A 21,622-nucleotide genomic window follows, 5' to 3' on the forward strand; every position below is an offset into this window, starting at 1 on the left:
AGAGTACAGATGATAAATGCTAAAAGGCTTCAGGTTTTCCAGTCTTTGTTGGAATGACTGAAAACAGCTCTACTATGAAGACAGGACAGAAGAAGCTCCTTACTTGGTGACTGAAAGAGAGAGAGGACTAGTCACCAGAGCTGAGGGAAGAGGCTACTCACGGATGAGAAATGCACAAGCAAGTGAGAGATGCATCCCACCAACTGAAGGGGCAAGGGACCTACCTTAATGCATGATGGAAACTGAATGGCAGGCTTAGAAGCAGACCACAGGCCAAGGAATAATACGGATCTTACCTCACAGGCGATGGAGGAGGGAGTAGCCGCAGAAAGACATAATAAACATCTGTAGGGGACCAGAGTGTTGGGTGAAGAAAGAAAATACTTAATATTAATGAATAGATTATATACCTGAAATGGCTTATCTGATTTTCTAAAAGAGAAGACAGTCTTTCTTTTATCTCCTCAAATCTTTCTTTTTCCTCCATTGAAACAGTCCCAATTCCATCAGGCCTGGGGGGAAAAAAACAGAATCAGTAATTTGTACTGACAGAATGGTTACTTTCATATATTTTATATCTTTATATCTCTTTATTTTAATATATAATTATATACATAGATGCAGCTTTATATTTCCCTTAAGAATAATTAAGGAAAATGCATACTGGTCCATGGTACACATATTACTTGCATCTATAGTGGAAATTTATTTAAAGGGGATATTTATAGCCATTTGCTTCGTATTTTGACCTGGAATGAATGGAATGGAATGGAATGACTCTGTTTTAGACAGCCTTCAAGGTAAAGGATTACAATAAATATTTTCCAGATCTACTGAAAACAATGGCTAGTCCTTGAGAATGGTAGTGAAAAGTGTTTTATGTGGTACCAAACATTTGAAAAACTGAATAAATGAAAATATTATAAAAGCATATTGAATGCAAACTAAAATGTTTTAACTACTTTTCTCCCAAATAAAAATTAAGCTACTGTGAAATTGGATATTTCATTTTAATTATAAAAAACATAGAAATTTTGCATACATGTAGTGGTTTACTGCATTATTTTTTTGTTTAAATGTGGGGGTGTACAAATCAAAATAAATATCTGAATAAAAACATATAGAGAAGACAGATTAGCTGTTTCCAGATTTTGTGCCTAGATAAATACTCCTATGCAATCAAGGCAAGTTCATGTCAGGATTTTTAGAAGTAGTTACATAGAATGAACAGAAATCTTCTTTTACTAAGATCAGGATTAAAAGTATAAAATATTTCTAATAATGGATTTAGAGTTCATTCTGTATCAGTTGAAGTATCTGGTTGCATAACAGTCATCAAAAATTTTGAACATATGAATTGTAACTTTGTTAACGCAAAGAGAAAGATCTATTAATCTCATATTCAAAAGTATCTATTTCAATGAAATGAATCTTTTGCACTTGCTAATTAGCACCAATGATTTCTTCCTCTATTAGCTTACTTTTCTAAAGATTATATTTTTATTCCCAAAGATTTATGTACTTACAATTTGAATTTTTAATACTTATGTGTAAAATAGGTAGACATGATTATGAAAAATAAAGAAAAATGAATGCTTTATAACTCTCCCAAGAAGATTTTTATTTAGTAATCCCATTCTTGTTTTACATATATAACATGTAAATGTGTGCATGTATCTTTGATGCTTGCAATTAGTCAATTAGGATAAAAAAGATTAATTTTAAAGTTATACTTGAATCATAATGACATGAAGACCTTTTATTCATATCAAAGCATCATTTAAGTCTGAAATTTTGTCATTATAGAGTAAATAATTTGTTATTTAAGAAACTCATATGCTGCTGGAATTTATGCTTTGAAAATCTTAACAATTATACCTCATTGCTAAATAGGGAAACATCCATTATTTTATTTCGTAGTCAGAATAATACATTCCATCAGAATATATTTTTAATGTGAGCTGCAGAAAAACTAATGGCAAACGGTGGTCTTTCAAATATTTTTAGGAAGGAGAAAAGAAAGTCTGATCTATAAATTACAAAACAATGAACTGTGAGCTAACCCCAATGTTTTACAATAATTTATTATATTACAATAATTTATAATATAATGGAGCTCTTCACATATTACTTCAGAGTTACATCCCACTGAGCAAATGACAGCACAAAACCCAGACTATAACTTAAGAATAATAATGATCACAGAAGTTCAAGCGGAGAGGTCTGTATAAGTCATTAACTTGAGAATCAGCATGATCAGATGCAAACCGTATAGATAGTGCAAAAACTCATAGCACAAAGTTGTGGGTAGGTGTTTCACTATATACACCTATGCAAACTTGATGTAAAGAGCAAAGATCTAGGGATGCCTGGGTGGCCCAGCGGTTGAGCGTCTGCCTTGGGCTCAGGGCGTGACCACCCCAGGGTCCTGGGATCGAGTCCCACATCGGGGTCTCTGCAGGGAGCCTGCTTCTCCCTCTGCCTGTGTCTCTGCCTCTCTCTATCTGTCTCTCACGAATAAATAGTCTTTAAAATAAAAAAAAGCAAAGATCTTATATTTATTATTCTGATGCCTGGTATGGTTTCTTTGACTTCGCTCTCTGACAGACACCACATGGTTATATTAGAGTGAATTTTACTGTTTGCTTCAACTGTCAAAGGAGATTGTGATTCACAGGGATGCTGTAAGCCATCCTGTCACATTAAACTTCACTGGGACACCCCGCCTACTCAACACAATGGAATCAGGGGTTCAGGTGATGAAGAGTGAGAAGGGTAAGTCAGAGGAGTATCACTTGTGACAACTTTCAGTAAGATACAGACTGTTATACACAGTGAAAGGCTGTCATTTTTGTGAGTCTATTATTAAATTAACTATACATCTGACAAATTAAATACAATAGGTAGTATTTTGGACTTGTCTTTATTTATACACCTTTTAGGTACATAGATTAGACAATGTACTGAAAATTAGGTATACGAAGTAGGTGTTTATACCTAAGTGATTGGGAATAAATGTCAGCTTTGCTATAGTCATGCATAAAGGCAACAGCTCCTCCTGAAAGTATTCTTCCTGGAGTGCCTGGGTGGCTCAGGTCATGATCCTGGGATCCTGGGATCGAGCCCCCGTCAGGCTCCCTCCTCAGCAGGGAGTCTGCTTCTCTCTCTCTCCCTCCATCCCTACTCCTGCTTGTGTTCTCTCTCAAATAAAAACCTTTTAAAAAATATTAAAATTATTCTTCCCAATAAACGCAAATACCTCCAGTGCCATCAAGGTCTTCCTCGTCACAGCCATTATCAAATTAAACATAACAATTATCAGCAACAGAATTCTAAATATGCTCCTGGTACTGTGCTGTTTTATATGCATAACATAGGATGCTCACAGCAGTCCGTTCTCCAGTCTCCGAGAGGGGAAGCTGCTGACTTCCCCAAGGTCACACAGCTAGTACGTACAGGGACCTGGACTTGAACCTAGGTCTCTCACATTCCAAATCCTGGGCTCTTGGTGCCCGTGTCTTATTCTCTTTCCTCTATGTTTTCACCAAAAATAATGAAGAGGAAAAAAAAAATCTCTATTAAAAAATGTGAACTGTATCTGAGAAGCAATGTGGAATATTTTAAATACACTTACTTACATCAGACATTTTCTAGGTTACTTACATAAGGCAGGGAGCATAAAAATCAATGAAATTTAAGTATCTGACACTGAATCAGTAACTCTATTAAAAAAAAAAAAAAACTCCACAAAGTCAGTCCTAAAATTTGTACTTGTAGAAAGTGGCTTGAAGAGAAACTTAAACCAGTAGTATTTTCTGCACATTCATCTAGGGGACCCAGGGTAATACAGATTTAAAATAATAGCTCTATAAACACAGCTTATAAATTAATTCCCGTCAGGTGAGCCTTCAAAACATATCTCAAGTGTGTCGACAGCCTCCTTTGTCTTCCTTTTCTCATCTTTTCGATGTCAGAGTGTGGCGACACTCTACAGTGAGCCTTTTTCAAGCATGAGTCATGACTTACAATGCTAATAATGCTCAAAGTAAAAGCCAAAACTCTTATAATGACCTGTAAACCTTACAGGATCCTCCCTCCCCACACTCACCCTGACTCCCGTACCTCACTCCAGCCACGCTGGCCTCCTAGCTGGTCCTCACACAGGACACACGCACATGCTGCTCCCACTGCCTGCGAGGGTCTTCGCCTGGGCACACGGGCTTGCTCACTGCCTTCTCATCGCTGCCCACACGACTCCGGGTCAATGAGGCCTGCTCTAGGTTGGCCACCTGATGTGAAAGTGTAGCCTCCCATTCCCACAGGTCTCTTGTCCTTTAACCAGCTTTACTGCTGGTCATTGTACATAATGCCATCGCCCTACACGTGACGTGTTTATTGTCTGCCTCCCTGTACGGTAGCCCTGGTACCCAGAACAGAAGCCGGCAGCCTGATGCTAAATGCTAAATGGCAAATAAATGTTAAAGGTGTGAATAAGCGACACACAGAATATAAAAATTTCAGCTAGGGCAGATAATAAAAATTCATGAATGAGTAACATCACAATTATTGATAATTATTAGTATTAATAGGGTATAAATTAATTGGAATGTCTTAAATCATGTAACAGTAGGTAAAACAGGAAATTTTTGAAAAAAGCAAATAGTATAGGAATTATAGTTCAGCATTCTGGATAAATAGATCGCTCAGAAAAGTTGGCTGTATTTACACTTAGCAGAAAATTTTTAGTATTTACCTGCCATTTTAATTATTAATGAAATAAATCATTTGCCTTAAATCTCAAGAATGGAATTTTCCCCCAAGATAATAAAAGGTAAAATAAATAATGCCTCTTTGATACTGATAAAAAGCCAATGGTCATTGAACATTCTAAGGTAAGAGGCCAGTTTTCTGATTTTAATGTCAATTAAAACTTAATTATATGACTCAAATATAAATAGTAAAACTGTTCCAATGAGAAAAAAGAAACTGTTGCATGAATTCTTATATATTAAGATTTAAATTTTTCATTTTTTTCCTGGGGCCTGTAGTTATTGAAGTCACATGATTTTAGTAAGAATAGATTCCATGAAAGTTGAAGATATAAACAAATTATTAAATATAGTTCAATGGTAGATGTATTTCCTTTAATTATAGATGCAAATTATGACACAGAACTTCCTCCTGGCATTACACAATAAACAAAGGAATGCCAAATGTAGTTGGGTCTTTGTTAGTTATACTTTGAAAGATTCTTCAAAAAAAAAAAGAATTCATACACAATGGAACTTACGCTATGATGCTTAACAGCCCCCTCTTAGGTCTGCCTTAGGCCCCGTCCTACTTTCAGAGAGAGCATCACACGCAGGTGCGTGCAGGTGCCCACACACAGGCTACCTTTTTTGAAAGGCAGATTCATCCAGAAATAGTTCCTATATGAACAAATCAACTTTACTAACTTCCGACATGAACTAAGAGATCTAACAATGCATTTTATAACTTGTGCTAGTCATCAATCTGGCACATTAGGCATTTTATTTATCTATTTATTTATTTTTAAGATTTTATTTATTCATTCATGAGAGACACACACAGGAGAGAGAGAGAGAGAGAGAGAGAGAGAGAGAGGGAGGGGCAGAGACACAGGCAGAGGGAGAAGCAGGCTCCATGCAGGAAGCCCCACGCGGGACTCGATCCCGGGGGCCAGGGTCACGCCCTGCGTGGGCTGAAGGCGGTGCTAAACCGCTGAGCCACCCGGGCTGCTCCCACATTAGGCATTTTAAAACAGAATCCATTCTGTATCCTGGACATCCTGTCATCACCATCAACTTTTTCTGTAAAAAGTACAATATCAGCTCTAAATTGAGCAGGGTGGTTTTGAAAGACAACTCAGGAACAGGAGTATTATCTTCTCCATCTTCTCCTATCTCTGATGGCTTTTGGGAGTAGTTCTGATAAGAAATTAGTTTCTATGAAGGGAAGAATCACTACATTGTATTTCAGGAAAGCTCTAAGAGGAAAAGAGTATGAAACCGGGTTGCAGAGTCAGGCATTTGAGCAGAAGAGCAACTATCGATGAGGAATCTGCTTAAATATTTAAGTACAGACTAACCTATAGTTCACACATTTTATGGCCCTTTTTTCCAGCATAACATTTCAGAGACCCATAATGACCAATAAGAACAGACTTAAATATCCATTTCACCTGGCTGCTAACAGGTTTTAAAAAAACAATGGTCCTGAGACCTACTCCAGCAAAAAGGGTCAGAGAGCCCAAGGATTTTTTTTTTTTTTTTTTTGGGAACCCTACAAATCATGAGACCTTGCTGGAGGTCGATAATGTAAGCAAGGCCTACTAAGGAGTTTGAGGAGTCTGACAGTAAAGAAATCTGCTTAACACCACTTCTTGAAATCGGTCATGGGATCTCTCCACAATGCCCACTTACAAACGTCATTAAGTGCTGACGAGCCATCTGTTTTATTATTTAATGAAAATTGTCACCCAGTCTATGGTTATTTTCTCAATCATTTTATCCGCCAGAGCAGCCTGTAGATACTTGAGGGATAAATGTGTCCTTGGTTTTATAATTTCTAGGAGACTGCGCAGGAAGCTTACGGGTTGACTAACACGCCGGGAGTTCACGCTGCATAGAGAAGTCTGGTAAATTGATGAAGACAGATTGCCTTCACCACCCCCACCGGCCCCCCCTCCCCGCTCATCAAGTAGGTTCGTCTGTCCTGGCAGTTTGGAGGCTTGCGGTAAAGGCTTGTCATTTTGAAAGCAATGACAGGGTGGATGACCAAGCTCGGGGTGCTTTTAAGTTTCTCAGAGGCTTCTTTTCCTATGAGGAATGTGGGATATCTTAGCTTCCTCTGGACAAAGCGAGAAGGAGAGAGACACCTAGAGAGTAGCAGTTCTGAATTGTCAATTCTGCCGGCAGCACAGCAGGTAAAAGTCACTTTGCACTTCGTGTATTTCCCACCAATATCCATTTGTGAACAGAATAAGAAGGAGAGGAAGACACAGCACGAGAATGAGAAATGATGGGAAGAGGAGGGAGAAAACAATAGTCTCCTATTTCTCTTCCCTAACCTAGAACGCTTCTTACTGTTTTAAACAACGTGGCATCTCATTTGGATTCGTATATATTGGTCACATAATCAGTGTCCTTTCATTCTCCCTGAAATCTTACTAATCCAGAAGAAATTAATTTGATCCTATGTTTACTGAGATAGAGGAAACATTTTTCTATGAGAAAATATTCTGCAAATGAAATGTAAAAATCTTGTTTTCTTTCCAAGCACGTCTCTCTCCTAATCCTTTCCTTATTTGAGTTTTTTTTACTGTAGTCTATTTTCTTTGGACATTATTTAAAAAAATATACTTATTTTTTTAAAAAAAAGCAGTAATTGGGCTCCCTGAAGATATGAGATCAGTGACTCATATCTTTTGTGTGAAGTTAGTGATGGACAGACAGGTCATGGAGAGTTATTAAGGTGTTGGACAACTGGCCTCTCCCAGAATCAAGCTAAATTCATTACTGCACATAACTCTAGAATTGAAGAAAAATAAAATATTGAGGTGATTTTTTATTAAAAAGAGTATTAAGATTGGTAGTATTCTCTGATAGGTCATCTTTGCCCCATACCCAATATTATTTTTAAAAAATGATTTTTTGTTAAAGGTCGGTACGTACATAATTTAGGAGAGCAATTCAGAAAAACACAAAGACAAAAATTAAAATTTCTTTAAATGCCCCAATCATAAATAATAGGTCATACCCTTTTGTAAATAAAATTCCAGTTTTCATTCTATAAAATCTAATTATACATTGCAATTCTGATTTAGTTTGACTCTTTTATTTTTGATTCTTTTAATGAAGCATAAACATCTCCTCACATTATTTAAATATCCCAACATGTGCTTTTTAATGGAAGCATAATACTTCATTTTATGGATGTACCATAATTTATTAAACCGCTATTCCACTAGAATTTAGATTCTTCCTCTATTTTTTCTTACCATAGAGTATACAGTATGTCCTTACATTCTTACATATGTATAATCTTACGGTATAATTTGTTGAACCCATCTCTTATGGTTTCCTTGGGGTAAATTCCTAAACATATATTGTTAGTTTGAGTGGTGCTGTGGACTGAACTGTGTCCACTCTGAATGAAAATTCATATGTTGAAGTCCTGTCCCCCAGTGTTACTATACTTGAAGATGGTACTCTTAAGGGATGATTAAGGTTAAGAGAGGTCAGTCATAGGGTGGGGCAGTAATGTGACAGGGTGGTGGCCTTGTAAGAAGAGGGAGGGAGAAATTTCTGAGGACACGGGGAGAAGGCAGTCATCTGTAAGCCAGGAAGACAGTCTTCCCCAGAACCTGACTGTGCTGACACCCCGATCTCCGACTTCCACTCTCCAGAACTGTGAGAAAATAAATTTCTATTGTTTAAGCCACCCAGGTGATGGAATTTTGTTATGGCAGCCCAAGCTAAGACAAATGCAATGATATTTTCAACATTCGATAGATACGACAAAATTGCTTTTTAAGAAAGTACTTACTTATCAGTTTGCACTGTGACCCGTGTGCATAAAATGATTAATTTCCCTGTAACCTCATCAAATGCATTTTTTATCACTTGTTATAATCATTTTCAATTTTATACATAAAAGGGGTATTTCATTGTCTTAATCTATTAATTTCTGTGTGGTAAAATGATACAATTCTTCTGGTTTACACAGGGTCCTTCCATGGGTCATAAAAATCATTGCATTTGATTCATTAAGAATAATGTTTAATTGTGAACTCAACTTCCTAAGTGCCCCCAACATTTCACCCATAAATTTGTAAACAGATGGTCCCATGTCATTCATTTCCTTACTTAACAAATATTTATTGAGTACCTGCCTAGGTCATGAGGATAACATAAGCACAACAGAAATGTCTCCTGCCCTAATAGAATTTATAATAGGGAAAGGTATAAAAAAGAAAAATCAGACCGTAACATACAATTAAATTGAAGAAGGGCAAAAGCACAAAGCTTTGAAGTAATATAGATTTTTGGGGAAGGAGTCAGTTTGGGAATGAAATTTAGGTTAAGATGTGATAGACGAGAGGGAGTTAATTAGCTGGAACCCGAGGCAGAGGTCATAGAAAAGGCTCCAACAGGTTCTCCAGAGAGATGTTCAAATATTTTTTTTCAAAATACAAATTTTATCACGTGACTTTTTCTCCTCATATAGTGGACTGACTTGATACTCCAAAAATCCCTTTCCACTACCAAACACCTCAACACTATGTTACCTATAACAAGCAGTTAAATGTTGTATTGCACTTAGAAAAAAGTTAAAAAAAATTTTTTCCCCAAGGCCAGGAAAAAGAAAATGATACAGAAACTGAAACCAAAGTAGGGGTAATTGTGAACACCAGGGCTGCCTTGGGGGAAAATGTGGGTACCAAGGGGGCTTCACCGCTATGTTTAAGAGAATGCATCACTGGGTCAGTGACCCACAGACTGCAGAACCTGAGATTCCTGCAAAAATTGAGGCTATGAATGGGCTGTACTATCAGTTAAGGGGTGGTCCAGAAAGAATCAATATTCTTGTAAGGAGGAGCCAATGAGGAAATCTGTTTCTACAACATCTACAGAGTGAGTGAAAGAGGCTTTCCTGAGAATATGCACCATATGTCTGGCCTCATTAAACTGAGTACTACCTACAGAATCAAGAAATCCCCAGTATAAGGAAATACAGTAGCTCTAGTCGTACATCTCGACCACCAAATAAAAGCAAATCCTCTTTAGAAAAAAGTATTCTCAACCCAGGCCTTTTAGAATTCCCATAAATGTCAAAATGTATGCTTACTTAAAAAAAAAAAAAAAAAAAAAAAGCTAGCCGAATAAGAAAACAGTGACCATGGCAAAAATGTCAGTGGAAACAAGACACAAACACCCAGAAAATTAAGTTATTGAAATTGATCAGAATATAAAATAACTATAAAAGCCCTAAGGAAAAAAAGAGGAAGGGATAAAAACCAAGAATTAGATCAGATACTCAGAAATAATCAAATGGGTTTTAAAAAGAAGTGAATAGTATTTCTAGAACTAAAATATTTAGTAATTGAAGTTAACAATATGTGGGTTGAAAAGTAGATGTTATAGCTAACGAGAGAATTAAGTAGAGTAAGGGTTGGGAACTATAGCCCACCACCTGTTTTTATGAATAAAATTTTATTAGAACACAAACCATATTCATTTACATATTGCTCATGGCTCTTTTTGCACTAAAACACAGAGTTGAACAATTGTGGAGGAGACCATATGGCCCACAAAGCCCAAAAGATTTAGTTATGTTTACTATCTGGCCCTTTATAGAAAAAACTTTGCCAAGTTCTGAACCAGAGGAAGAGAACTAAAAAAAAAACAAAACAACAAAAAAAAACAAAACAAAACAAAAAAAAAAAAACAAAAAAACATAGAAGGCAGCTGGAGAAATAAGTAGACAAAATATGTATTACAGACGTTAACAGATACAGAAAATAAAACGCCTCATATGTGGAGTTTTGGAATTTTAGAAAAGAGTGAGATTCAAGAAGCAGTATTTAAAGAGATAACGATATTCCAGGATGGTGGCAAATAGGGATCTTCACTTCCAAATCTGAGTGAGTTCAAAGAAATCCACTTTACTCAGTATCAGGGCACATGGATCAGAAATCCACAGGAATCCCAAACAGAATCCATGACGAGGAATCCACGTGTAGATACGTTGTGGTGAACCCACAAAACACGAAAGAACAAAATAATCTTCACGCTATCCAGAGAGCAAAGACACATCCCCCTCAAAAGACAGGCAATTAGCTTGCCGACAGCCTTCTCATGGGTCACAAAGGAGCCGCAAGAAAGTGAAGTATTGTCTTCAAAGTTCTCAGAGAAAGTCATTGTCAATCCAGAACTATACACCTAGCAAAATTTTCTTTAAAAAAATGTGGATGAAACAAGCACAATTCCAAATAAAGATTCACTACCTATAGGTGCTCCATTATAGGACATCCCAAAGAATATACTTTAGGAAAAAGGAAAATAATTTCTAACCTAAGCTAGTATTGAGTATAAAACAGAAAACTGTATAAAACAGAAAATAAACAAAACAGTATACACCTAAAATACCAGGCAAAATAAGCACCTGAGCAAGGAAGGGCGTGACTGCAGTGAAATGTTCCAAGGTCTCTCCATTTCTTAGGAGGGGAAATTTGTGGATTAGCGTAATACTTTAGAATTTTAGCAATATGCAGAGTAAAATCTTAATGTCGGAAAATGTAAACTATTGAGGGGAAAAAAATAGAAGAACCTGGACGAAACAAGAAGGCAAGAAAAGAAACAAAAAGCTTACAAACATGAGTCAAAAAAGAAATGCCAAAATAAAATGGTAGAAATCGATTTACTTACATCAACACACACGCTAATTGTAAGTGGACTAAACTGGAGTAAATCCCAGAAGTCATCATAATGGAGAATTAAATCAGAATCTTGTTTGCTATTTGTAACATAACACGAAAACTCAAGAATACAAAAAGGCTGAAAGTACGAATAAATGTATTAGACAAATACCCCCCCCAAAAAAGGTTACATTAACAACCACCTAAATAAACTAGAAGGCAAAAATACATCGTTAGTTATGAAAGGGGTCGTCAAGTAATAGTGATTTCCATTTACCGGGAAGATTTAGCAGTTTTAAACTTGAATCTACCTAATAAGCTGCCTCAAAATATACAATGCAAAGATTAGCATGAAAGACTGAGGAACTGCCACAGATCAGAGGAGGCGGGACAATGGAATGCAACATGGATGGCATCCTGAGTTGGGCCTTGAAGCACGAAAAAAGGACAATAATTTAAAAACTGGACTGGCGAGGTCCAAATAAGAACGGGCGGTGAGGTCACGGAAACGTGCCAATGTCGGGTTCTTAGTTCCGACAAAAGTACCCTGCTAAGAGAGGACGGTGATGTCAGGGGAAACAAATACAGAAAGTCCCTGCAACGTCCTCGCAATTTTCCTGTAAACCTAAAATTATTCTAGAAAAGTTGATTTTAAAAAATTAAGCAAAAGGAGAAGGAGCAGTACAGTTTAAGAAAGCCGGTAAGTTACACCTTTGAAAAGACCTTCGGGCAAGAGGGACTGAAGGGAAAGAAGAGAAGGTAGAAGCAAACGGTACGCAACATGCAGGAAGTGCACGTAGTGCAGAAGGCACCACGAGAGCCACCCGAACTTACCACCAGGGCACCCGGGGGCTTCGGTAACGCACCATTTCCTGGCGGCCCGTAACTGACCAGGCTCACTCAAGAGGTCAGGGGAAAGCCCGGGGGCCCTTGAACTACAGGGCGGCCCCACTCGGTCGGTGAACAACCTTTCCGCAGGGACGTCTCAAAGCCCCGATGGTTTTAAAGATGACTTATTGATGAATGCCAAAAAAATAGATAAATATGGCGTTTGACATAGAGAGCGAGCTGGAGGGCGCCCGGCCCACTCCAGGGGCCCTCGCCTGGGTAGCGCGTCCTAACAAGCAGTCGGAGAGGCAGGGGGACGCCGATCTTGCTGTCAGCGCAGACCCACAATCTCCGAACCGAGTGGCAGCGGGAAGGGGTACGGGGGCGCCCACAGCCGTCTGCCCGGGTGCAGCCGCGTCACGCACTGCTCTGAAAGCTCGGCACCTGGGGAAGCACGCGGAATCCACCCGAGGACCGCAAGCCCTCCCGCACCTAAGTCTAGAGGCTAAGGCTCTCACGGCGCCGTCTTAAGAGAAGCTACCCCCCTCCCCAGCATGGGGTCGGGGTGGGGTGGGGGCACCTCCTGCCTCTGTTCTGAACCTGACGCACAGCGAGGGAACCCTTGGTGTCGGCTCCTCAACGATTTGTCCTCGGGGGCTCTTCACGTATTAGCCCCAAAAAGTCCAGGAATCGTGCGCTGTGACTGAAGGACGCGGAGGCCAAACAGAAGCCACGAACAGGCCACCTGCGTCCCTGTTCCCGGGTGACGCCTTACCTTGGACGGCCGCGTTCCTCGCTCCTGCATTGGGCCACGTCTTGGCCATGCTCCCATCAGAGCCACCGTGTGTTCCGGCGGCGTGACGCAGAACACGATGGCACAGTTATTCATAACGAACAGGTGGGAAACGGAGGCTCAGACAGGACCAACTGCTCAAAATGGAACAGCTCATCAACGGGAGAGCCCGGAGGGAAGGCACGCGGTGAGTGCGGCCTCAGCGCCGACGGCAGCACGCCCACCAGCACGCCCACCAGCACCTCGGGTTTCGTGCGTCTGCTCCGGAAGGCCATGGTCACCTCGTCTAGCACGAAGGCCACGCTCGGCGCGGAGGGACGTCGTCGCTGGGCAAGCCTGACGGCGGCAGATCTGAGGCCGTTCTCTAGTTTCCGACAGAATCCACGAGGGACCCGCAGAGGATGGTTCAAAGGCACGGGCCGGCCACTGTGCGTCTACCTGTGCAACAGGACGAACCCGTCCCACCGCCGCTGCCTTATGGGAGGACAAGCCTCGTTCACGGCATCTGAGCCGCTGGCTCCCGGGTCCTAGAAACGAGTCTCTAGCTTCGCAGCTGACGCGACCTGCACTTTTCTCTCAGTCGAGCGTCAGGGTCCAGAATCAAGACGCCGCAGGGGAAATAAAGGAGGTGAGGAACCGTCACCGGGCTACGCGGACGCAGCTACCTGGGATGTTGCTCAGAAATGCATCCTGGTCTTTAAAACGAGAGACAAGAAGTGGAGGCACGATTCTGAAGGGGTAGGTAGGAGATGACATCGTCTGAGGAGGAGACTCGTGGGCGAGGGGACTGGGCTGAGGGCTCCCTACCACCCTGCGGCAGAGGAGGGGGCACGAGGGCAGCCCTGACTCTGCCCGTAGTCTGGAGGCATGTCCCAGCCCCGACCCTGCCCTCGGAAGGCCCCACCCGGGTTGGGACCTGCCCCGGGAAGGCCGCACCGTGAGGGGCCGTGAGGGACCTGCCCCGGGAAGGCCGTGTCCTGAGGGCCGTGGGGGACCTGCCCCGGGAAGGCCGCACCGTGAGGGGCCGTGAAGGACCTGCCCCGGGAAGGCCGTGTCCTGAGGGCCGTGGGGGACCTGCCCCGGGAAGGCCGTGTCCTGAGGGCCATGGGGGACCTGCCCCGGGAAGGCCGTGTCCTGAGGGCCATGGGGGACCTGCCCCGGGAAGGCCGCACTGTGAGGGGCTGTGAGGGACCTGCCCCGGGAAGGCCGTGTCCTGAGGGCCGTGAGGAGCTGTGAGGGACCTGCCCCGGGAAGGCCGCGTCCTGAGGGGCCCGGGTCAGGTGCGGAGCGGCCCCCACAGCCCCGCAGCCCGTGGGAGAGCCTGCGAAGACCTGCACACACATCTCAGGGAGAACCGAGACAGAAAAGCCATTTTGTGTCGCCGCGTTCGTTTCCGTCGTCAGCCTGACCAGCCAAACCTCAAAGCCTCAGCAGCACGTGAGCCCTGAGCCTGCCCGAGGGCGCGCGCTCAGCCGAGTCCCTGTCTCCGGCCCTCGAGGCCGGGCCTCCACCGCTGCGTCATCCCGCGGGGCGCGTCTGTGTGTCCTGGACTCAGGTCTTCCCTGGTCCTTCCTGCTTCTGGTCGGCCTCGGTCTCGGGGCCGGCCACGCCTTCGCTGCTTAACCCTGTTCCTTTATTCCTGCCGGGCTCCGGGTCAACGCGGGGGAACCGCCTCCGGAACCTTCCACACGCGGCGGCAGGGCTGTCCTCCACGCAGCCCGACCCGGCTGCCCGAGGACGTAGCTCAGGGAACGAGCGCGGCGGTGCCCTGACCTGGCTTCCGGACGGGCAGAGAACGGTCCCGGGAGCCCGGTTCCCGCGCCGCCCGACGCGGGAGGGCCCGACCGCACACGCGCCGCGACAGCTGCACCAGGCCGGGCTCTAAGGGACGGCGGCGCGGCCTCGTTCTCGCCCTGTGCTCCCCTCGCGGTTCACGTCCCGGGGCTGGGGGCACGGGGAGGCCGGCAGAAGAGGGCAAGCACCCGCTCCTCGCGCCGGGAGCCGTCCTCCGACACGCGGCACCTCGGGGGGCCAGGAAGGTTAGACTTCTGGGGCCATCTCAGTCAGACTTCAGGGGCCGCCTCTGGCCTCTTTTGATTCCTCCGCTGTGACGCGCGGCACCTCTGAACGACATCTGTGAGTCTGAGGACACCGGGAACGCCACACCCTTCGGTGTATCTTTGATAACGTCTACCTTCAGCGGAGGTTCAAATTTCCCTAGAACCTTCATTTCTCCCTTTTTCTTTCCCCTTAAGCTCCATGTGACCCAGATGTTGAATCTCGGACTGACTCCAGCTGGTTTTAGGCCACCCAGAGGCACCTGAAAATGGACACACTTCAGCCTGGAAAACTGATTTCACGTGCACTGTTGAGCATAAAACGCGCACAAACATACAAACGCATCTTAAATTACACTTTACAGTGTACATTATAAAGAAAACAATAGTTTTACAGAATAAAAGTAACTATGGCAACCTGCAGATTCAAATCAGGCTGCCTCCAAGGCAGCGGTTTCCAGGTGCCTCAGTAACTTTCCATTAAAGTGTGTCTCAGATACACGTTTTGGGACAGCGTTACCGGGATCTCCTACTTCGCGTTCTCTATTTAATCATCCCTTTCGGTGTTAAGGACGAAAACCACGTGATCATGCAAAATTCTTGGAGGATGTCTGTTTCGCTGCGATCTTTTTATCGTCTCGTGCGTCAGAGTCCTAACCCTGGGAGACGGTCTTTTGACATCAACTGGTCGGGAGGGAGTCAGACAGAAAGGACCAGGAGCCAAGAAACTGGGTTCGTGCAACAGCGGCTCAGGTGGGCCGTCCGTGAGCCATCACGACGGTGCCGCCTCCTGACTGTCCACCCCACCCCCAACAGCGACGTTTGCAGACTGCAGAGGGTTTAGTTTGGGGTCCTGAGAAGCAGGACTACGATCTGCAGCTTCTCCTCATTCCCAAGCAAGGCCGAGCTCCGTAACGAGGTACAAGCCTGAAGAGGAGCTGAGACGAGGCCTGGCTCTTCGTCACTGTGGGAGGAGAGGCAGCAACGATGATGATGTCAGTCCAACAATACTTACTGTGTGCCCACAACATGCAAGGGGTGGGGCACATCCTCCTGCAGCACATAACGGGTGAGGAGAACTGGCTCTTGCCTTCAAAATACCTCAGGAGACAAGCAGAGCCGCGTGTTGGACTCAGCACTCGGTTTGCATGATCAAGTTCATAAGGAAACTCCAGGGAGCAGGTGTGTAGTGTCTGCATTAGCAGAGGGCTCCTTCGAGGAGTTTCATGACCTCCGACTACCACAAACTTGGAAACAGACATTACGCGGAGAATTACCAGTTGCCTGGGGTAAAGGTCACGCAGGGACAGATACTCGGAGACAAGTCTGGGTAGGGGGGAAAGGGCAACATTGGGAAAGCTCTAATCTGTAGTTCTGGAGGCGACTGCTGGACCGTCGCAGGGAGAGCGTGCGGCGGGGGAGAAATGGATCAAGATAAATAAGCAGGAAGAAGGCGGCTGGAGTTCGGAGGGTGCCCCGGCAATGACCGAGGCCACCCCGAGAGGTGCTGCAAAGGCGGAAGGCGGCAGCAGCAACGCACGGGGCCGAGGAGGTGGAGGGAAGACGCATGAAAACGACCAGGCCATGAATGAAGTGATGTTAACGCTACTGCAGTCATTCGTTCATTCTTGGAATGTTTGCTGAACACTTACTTTGTGCCACGGGTGTTACTTTTTCCCAGGCACCCTAACAGCCAAAAAAGGGCCAGGAGCTGCTTTAGTGAGATGATGGACTTAAATTTTTTTGAAAACATTTGTTTATTTTGGAGGAGGTTGGAGGGGCGGAGGGAGAGGAGAGAATCCCAAGTAGAACCCGTGCGAGCCCGACGCAGGGCTTGATCCCACGACCCTGAGATCATGACCTGGGCCGAAGTGGAGAGCTGGATGCTGAACCCACTGAGCGGCCCGGGTGCCCCAAGATGTGCACTTAATTTTATACCCAGAGAGTTCAAAGTGCCGGGACATTCAGGCTGTCACCTGTGGACAGGGGTCAGTCTAGGACAGTGACTGGCTTGGAATCATCTGTATAAAGGCAGCTCACTGGGGCTGCGGAAAGGGGCAAGACCACCGAAGTACGACTTTTCTGTAAAGTAGAAACGTTCTCGGGGCGGAGCAAGTTCAGGGACAGATGTGAGGAAAGAACGCTACTGCCCTCGGGCGTCTGGAGGAACAAAAATCGTCAGCAAAGAGATGGTCGAGAATAACCGAGAGGGAGCCGAGGTGAGATGGTGCTGCCTCGGGAGGCACGCGGCGGCTCGACAGGCACGAGGTCCGGAGCGCCAGCTCTCCGATGGGAGTGAGGAGGGAAGCTGCCAACGGGCCACGGAGGAGGCTGTCGCTGCGTCTACGTCAGGAAGCCGGGGATGGACGGGGACGGGTGTTTGGTGGGGAAGAGAGAGAGCAGTGCCAGGTGGCTTCAGGGCGTGAGCGTACACGTGAGGGATCGTTGTTCATGAGAGACCCAGAGAGAGGCGGAGACCCAGGCCGAGGGAGCAGCAGGCTCCCCACGGGGACCCGACCCGGGACTCGATGTCAGGGCCTGGGCCCGAGGCGGCCGCTGAGCTGCGGAGCCCCCGGATTAACAGTATTTTAGACAATGCCGGTTGCCCCGCAGCTCCCGAGGGTCCACGTGCCAGGCACTGTCCCGAGTCCCTGGTGCACGTTCATGCACTGGGTCCGACACACGCTACGCTGCATGGGTCTCGCAGGCGGGGGGCTCCGACGCGACGGCCTCAGGAGGCTAGGCTCGCCTGCCACCACCGAGGCGTGTTTCCCGGAACCTGGGCAGCCGGACCTCACAGCCCTCAAGCACCCTGTGACGCCGTGAGGCTGGCAAAAGCTTACGTAGGCTCGTCGGAAGAAAGGAAATACAAAAGGAAGGAGCGGGAGGACATAATGGTAGGAACGGCCCAAAGGGGGTGGGAGAAAGGGCGCCTTCCCAGTGGGAGGAACCCCGGTGAAGGGTCCCCGGGAAGAGAGGGGCTGAGACGTGGAGAGATTTTGAGCTTCGAGGAACATGGGTGCGGGAACCCGCCTCGGGGGATATTTTTACCCCGCGGGCTCCGAACCAAAAGGGGGCCCTTCTTCCTAGAGTACAGGTGAGGGAGAGGGCTGAGAGGCGACTCCACAGAAACCTCCTCATGTCTGTTGCTTTATCAGTGGAAGCTTCCGCCGCGGTGGAAAAGCAAGAACCCCCAGGTGGACCCGGGCCTATCAACGAGCCTCACCCAGACGTGCGTGTGCACAACAACGGGCTACAGAGGACACTTCAGCTGTGCAGACCCTAGAACTCGGTGGTACCTAAGAACCAGAAGGCAACTTCTGATCCCATAGACATTCTCTTCCTTTCTCTTTCAAGTGGCTTTAACGGCAAAAAGAAACATAAAGTGCAGCCCACCTAAATCAACAAGCATATTGATGTACATTTTCCTTTGTGGGTTTTTTTCCCGCCTCTTGCGAGAAGTGTTTGCTATTTAAAATCTGTTACTAGGTGATCGTGGCCAAGCACATTCTTCTCTCTTCCCCAGTCAACCCTACACATTTCACTGTGTGTTTGCAAGTAAAAATACCTGTTGCCGTGCACGTGAGAGGCGCAGAATGCAAAGCTGTAATGGAGCAGGGTCGGGTCAATGACAGCACCATTTTCTGAATGTTCCATCAGCTCCGTAAGGTAGCAGAGATGTCTGTGACAGCCTCTCACACCGTAACGGGCGCAGTACTCATCCAACACAAAGACTTGGCCAGGGCTAAACCAACCCTGCAAAAGAGAAAAAAATACATATTTTTTTTCCTTTCTGTACTAAGATTGATTTGCTTTTCTGTAGGCATTCTTTTTTTTTTTTTTTAAGATTTTATTTATTCACGAGAGACACAGAGATACAGAGAGACAGAGAGGCAGAGACACAGGCAGAGGGAGAAGCAGACTCCCTGCGGGGAACCTGATGCGGGACTCGATCCCGGGCCCTGAGCCACCTGGGCGTCCTCTTTGATATTAGAAGCAGCTGCATCCAAGTGTCTTTTGACAATTCTTTGTTATTATTAGTGGCATGTTTACGTTATTTCCATAAAGCTAACGTCCATTTCGGACCTGACCTGGGGCCCTGGTGACCTAGTGCCATGCTCCCTTCACTGCCACGGCGCGGGCAACCCGCTTTCCTCCACGGTCATTCAAAATTAGCCGAATTTACTCACAGTATCTAAACTGTCCGTCACAGACAGTCCCGTTCTGAAAAACCTCAATCCCCGTGTGCATCACTTAAGAAGACAATGGTTAAAGGGGGCACCGTCAGTGAAATCGCCTCGTTGCCAGAAGCGTTTTATAAAGTGAACTAAGAAAATAGCAGCTGCGCCTAGAGGTGGCCAATGCCCGCAGCGCGAGGAGGGTAGCGCCCCTTCAAAATGCGAACTGTACTTTACATCCCAACTTTGGGCTGGTTTCGACACACAGAGAGCTGCAGTTCAGCTATGTGATCCCCACCCCCACCCCCCCTTTTTTAAGGAATTCAAATGATCTCTGGAAGGTTCAATGAAACCGAAGATTTCCTGTGTCATACGGTTTCTCCATTGTTTCCTTCCCCCAGCACTAGGCTGTGCTCTAGGAACAAAAGAGAGAAACGGAAGATACCAACGTTTGCTGAGAACGTGAACCTTAAAACGTCCGCACAGGTGTTAGTGAATCTCATCTCAGAGGTGTGGTTTTGTTTTGTTCTGACCTTCATTAAAGCCTTTATTTTCATTCAGCCTTCTCCGGAGGGACTGACGGACCACGATTCCGCGTCCGCTGGAGTCTACTCTCCTGTCTATTGAGTGGCACAGCAGTGGTCTTCAAGTGTATAATTTTCAAATTGGGAAGCAATCGATCGGAATCCTTCATCCCGAACTCCCCACTACAGTTATTAAAGGAGTCAGGAATAAAATGCCGCTTCGTAACAAGTGTTTCTCACTTTAAGAAAATCTTTCATTCCAACCTACAGCACACCGGAGACAGAGACTTGTACTCACCAAGCAAGAGTAGGAATCATTGAGCCTGTGATCTAAAGTCTGCCTCTGGAGTATTCTAAAAAGGAAGGCGTGGTCAAGCTTGCAAGGGTTGGCAGAAATAAACTCATCCATACCATGTTTCTGAAAACGGTCTGCATCTGTAAATTCAGAAAAGCACGTTATAATACATTTATTTCTCTGGCTTAACGATGGGCAAATACAGTTTTTGGGGCACAAAATGCATGCTTCCTGATAAACAGATGACTTTGCATTACAAAAAATACACTGCCAAGAATTCAGCATATTAATATAAATCGCTATTTTTTTTTTTTTGGACCCCAATGAAAAATGACCTGGAAAAATCTGCAAATCATTTGAAAGGTAGAAATCCCATTTTCCCCTCTAAGCAAATTCTAATATCCATCAGTGAAATAATCTTATTTTCTAATTTTAAGAAAAGCAGATGCATTTTAAGTATGTATTTATAGAAGGAACTGACTGCAAAAGAACTCAGATCTATCTACTCATAAAAAACAGCAAGGATAGCTAGAAGCTTGCTTTCCAAATGGCAAACTGGGGCAGAAATGAACACACAGGCTTCTGTTGGACCACTTCCAGTCTTTTTTTTTTTTTTTTTTTTTTTTAGTCTTTAATGGGACCAACCTTAATGTAGAAATGGCAGTGAATGCTCTCAAGCTTCAAGCTTAAGAGACATAAAAAAGGGAGCATCATGTTTGTGCAAATATGCAGACAAAGCATAACGTCCCAAATGGCACTTCAATCAAAGGTCCAAATTTATTGTTCTTTACAGATTGCATCTTTCAACGCCTGTCGACCCTGCGGGTTTATCAAAAGGCAAGCTTTTACGATTGCTTTCATTAATGGTATGTTTTGTCAAAGTCTTCAATGTGAGTTAGTTACTCAGCATAGAGAGAAAAAGCCGTATCCCACCCAAAAGGAGTGCTGGGGTGTTACGACATTAGCTCTGCTAGAAGCGCAGCGCGCATGGGGCAAGCAATCAGTTATCAGGATGAAAGCGGACTCTCCTGACAATGGTAGAGCTCAGGCCCCATTGTTCTTTAAAATTCACAGATAGATCTCGCTCTGGTCATTACAAGAAGTGGCGCCCTAAATGTAAGCTGAATGTAGTTTTTAAAACCTATCTGGGTACAATCCTAAAATTGCAAAGGAAAGGAGACAAAAGTTTATTGATTAAACGCAATTATAGAGTCAGGCTCATAATAAAACTCAGTATTGATCTGTGGACATGATGCTAACATAATCAGTCACATTTAGATATTTAGCCCAGATCATATTGATCCTATGTCAAGTTCAACTTTCAGCCATATTTGCGGATGGAAGAACTATGTAATTCAAGCTGAAGGGTCTTCAGAATCACATTTAAGAAAAAAAAGATCTCACACCAGTGACAGATATCAAAAGGTGAATGTAGCAAGTAAGCAAGGAGTGGGCATCCACTGAGGATGTAAGGTCTGGGGTTAGGATCTACGGAGAAATTGGCGTA

General features: G+C 44.6%; 1 protein-coding gene across 4 annotated transcripts in view; it reads right to left on the minus strand.

Moving 5' to 3' along the window:
- Positions 1 to 21,622, minus strand: part of CADPS2 (calcium dependent secretion activator 2) — a 447,623-nt gene that overhangs the window by 105,524 nt on the left and 320,477 nt on the right. For all 4 annotated transcript variants that reach the window (XM_055314464.1, XM_055314463.1, XM_055314462.1 and 1 more), the window contains exons 12-14: positions 20,119 to 20,255; positions 18,687 to 18,874; positions 411 to 512 (exon numbers count right to left, since the gene is read on the minus strand). In XM_055314464.1, the coding sequence (XP_055170439.1) occupies positions 411 to 512; positions 18,687 to 18,874; positions 20,119 to 20,255 (427 nt within the window). The remainder of the gene's footprint in view (positions 1 to 410; positions 513 to 18,686; positions 18,875 to 20,118; positions 20,256 to 21,622) is intronic.

Source organism: Nyctereutes procyonoides, unplaced genomic scaffold, assembly GCF_905146905.1.
Source record: "Nyctereutes procyonoides isolate TBG_1078 unplaced genomic scaffold, NYPRO_anot_genome, whole genome shotgun sequence".
Lineage (NCBI taxonomy): Eukaryota > Metazoa > Chordata > Mammalia > Carnivora > Canidae > Nyctereutes > Nyctereutes procyonoides.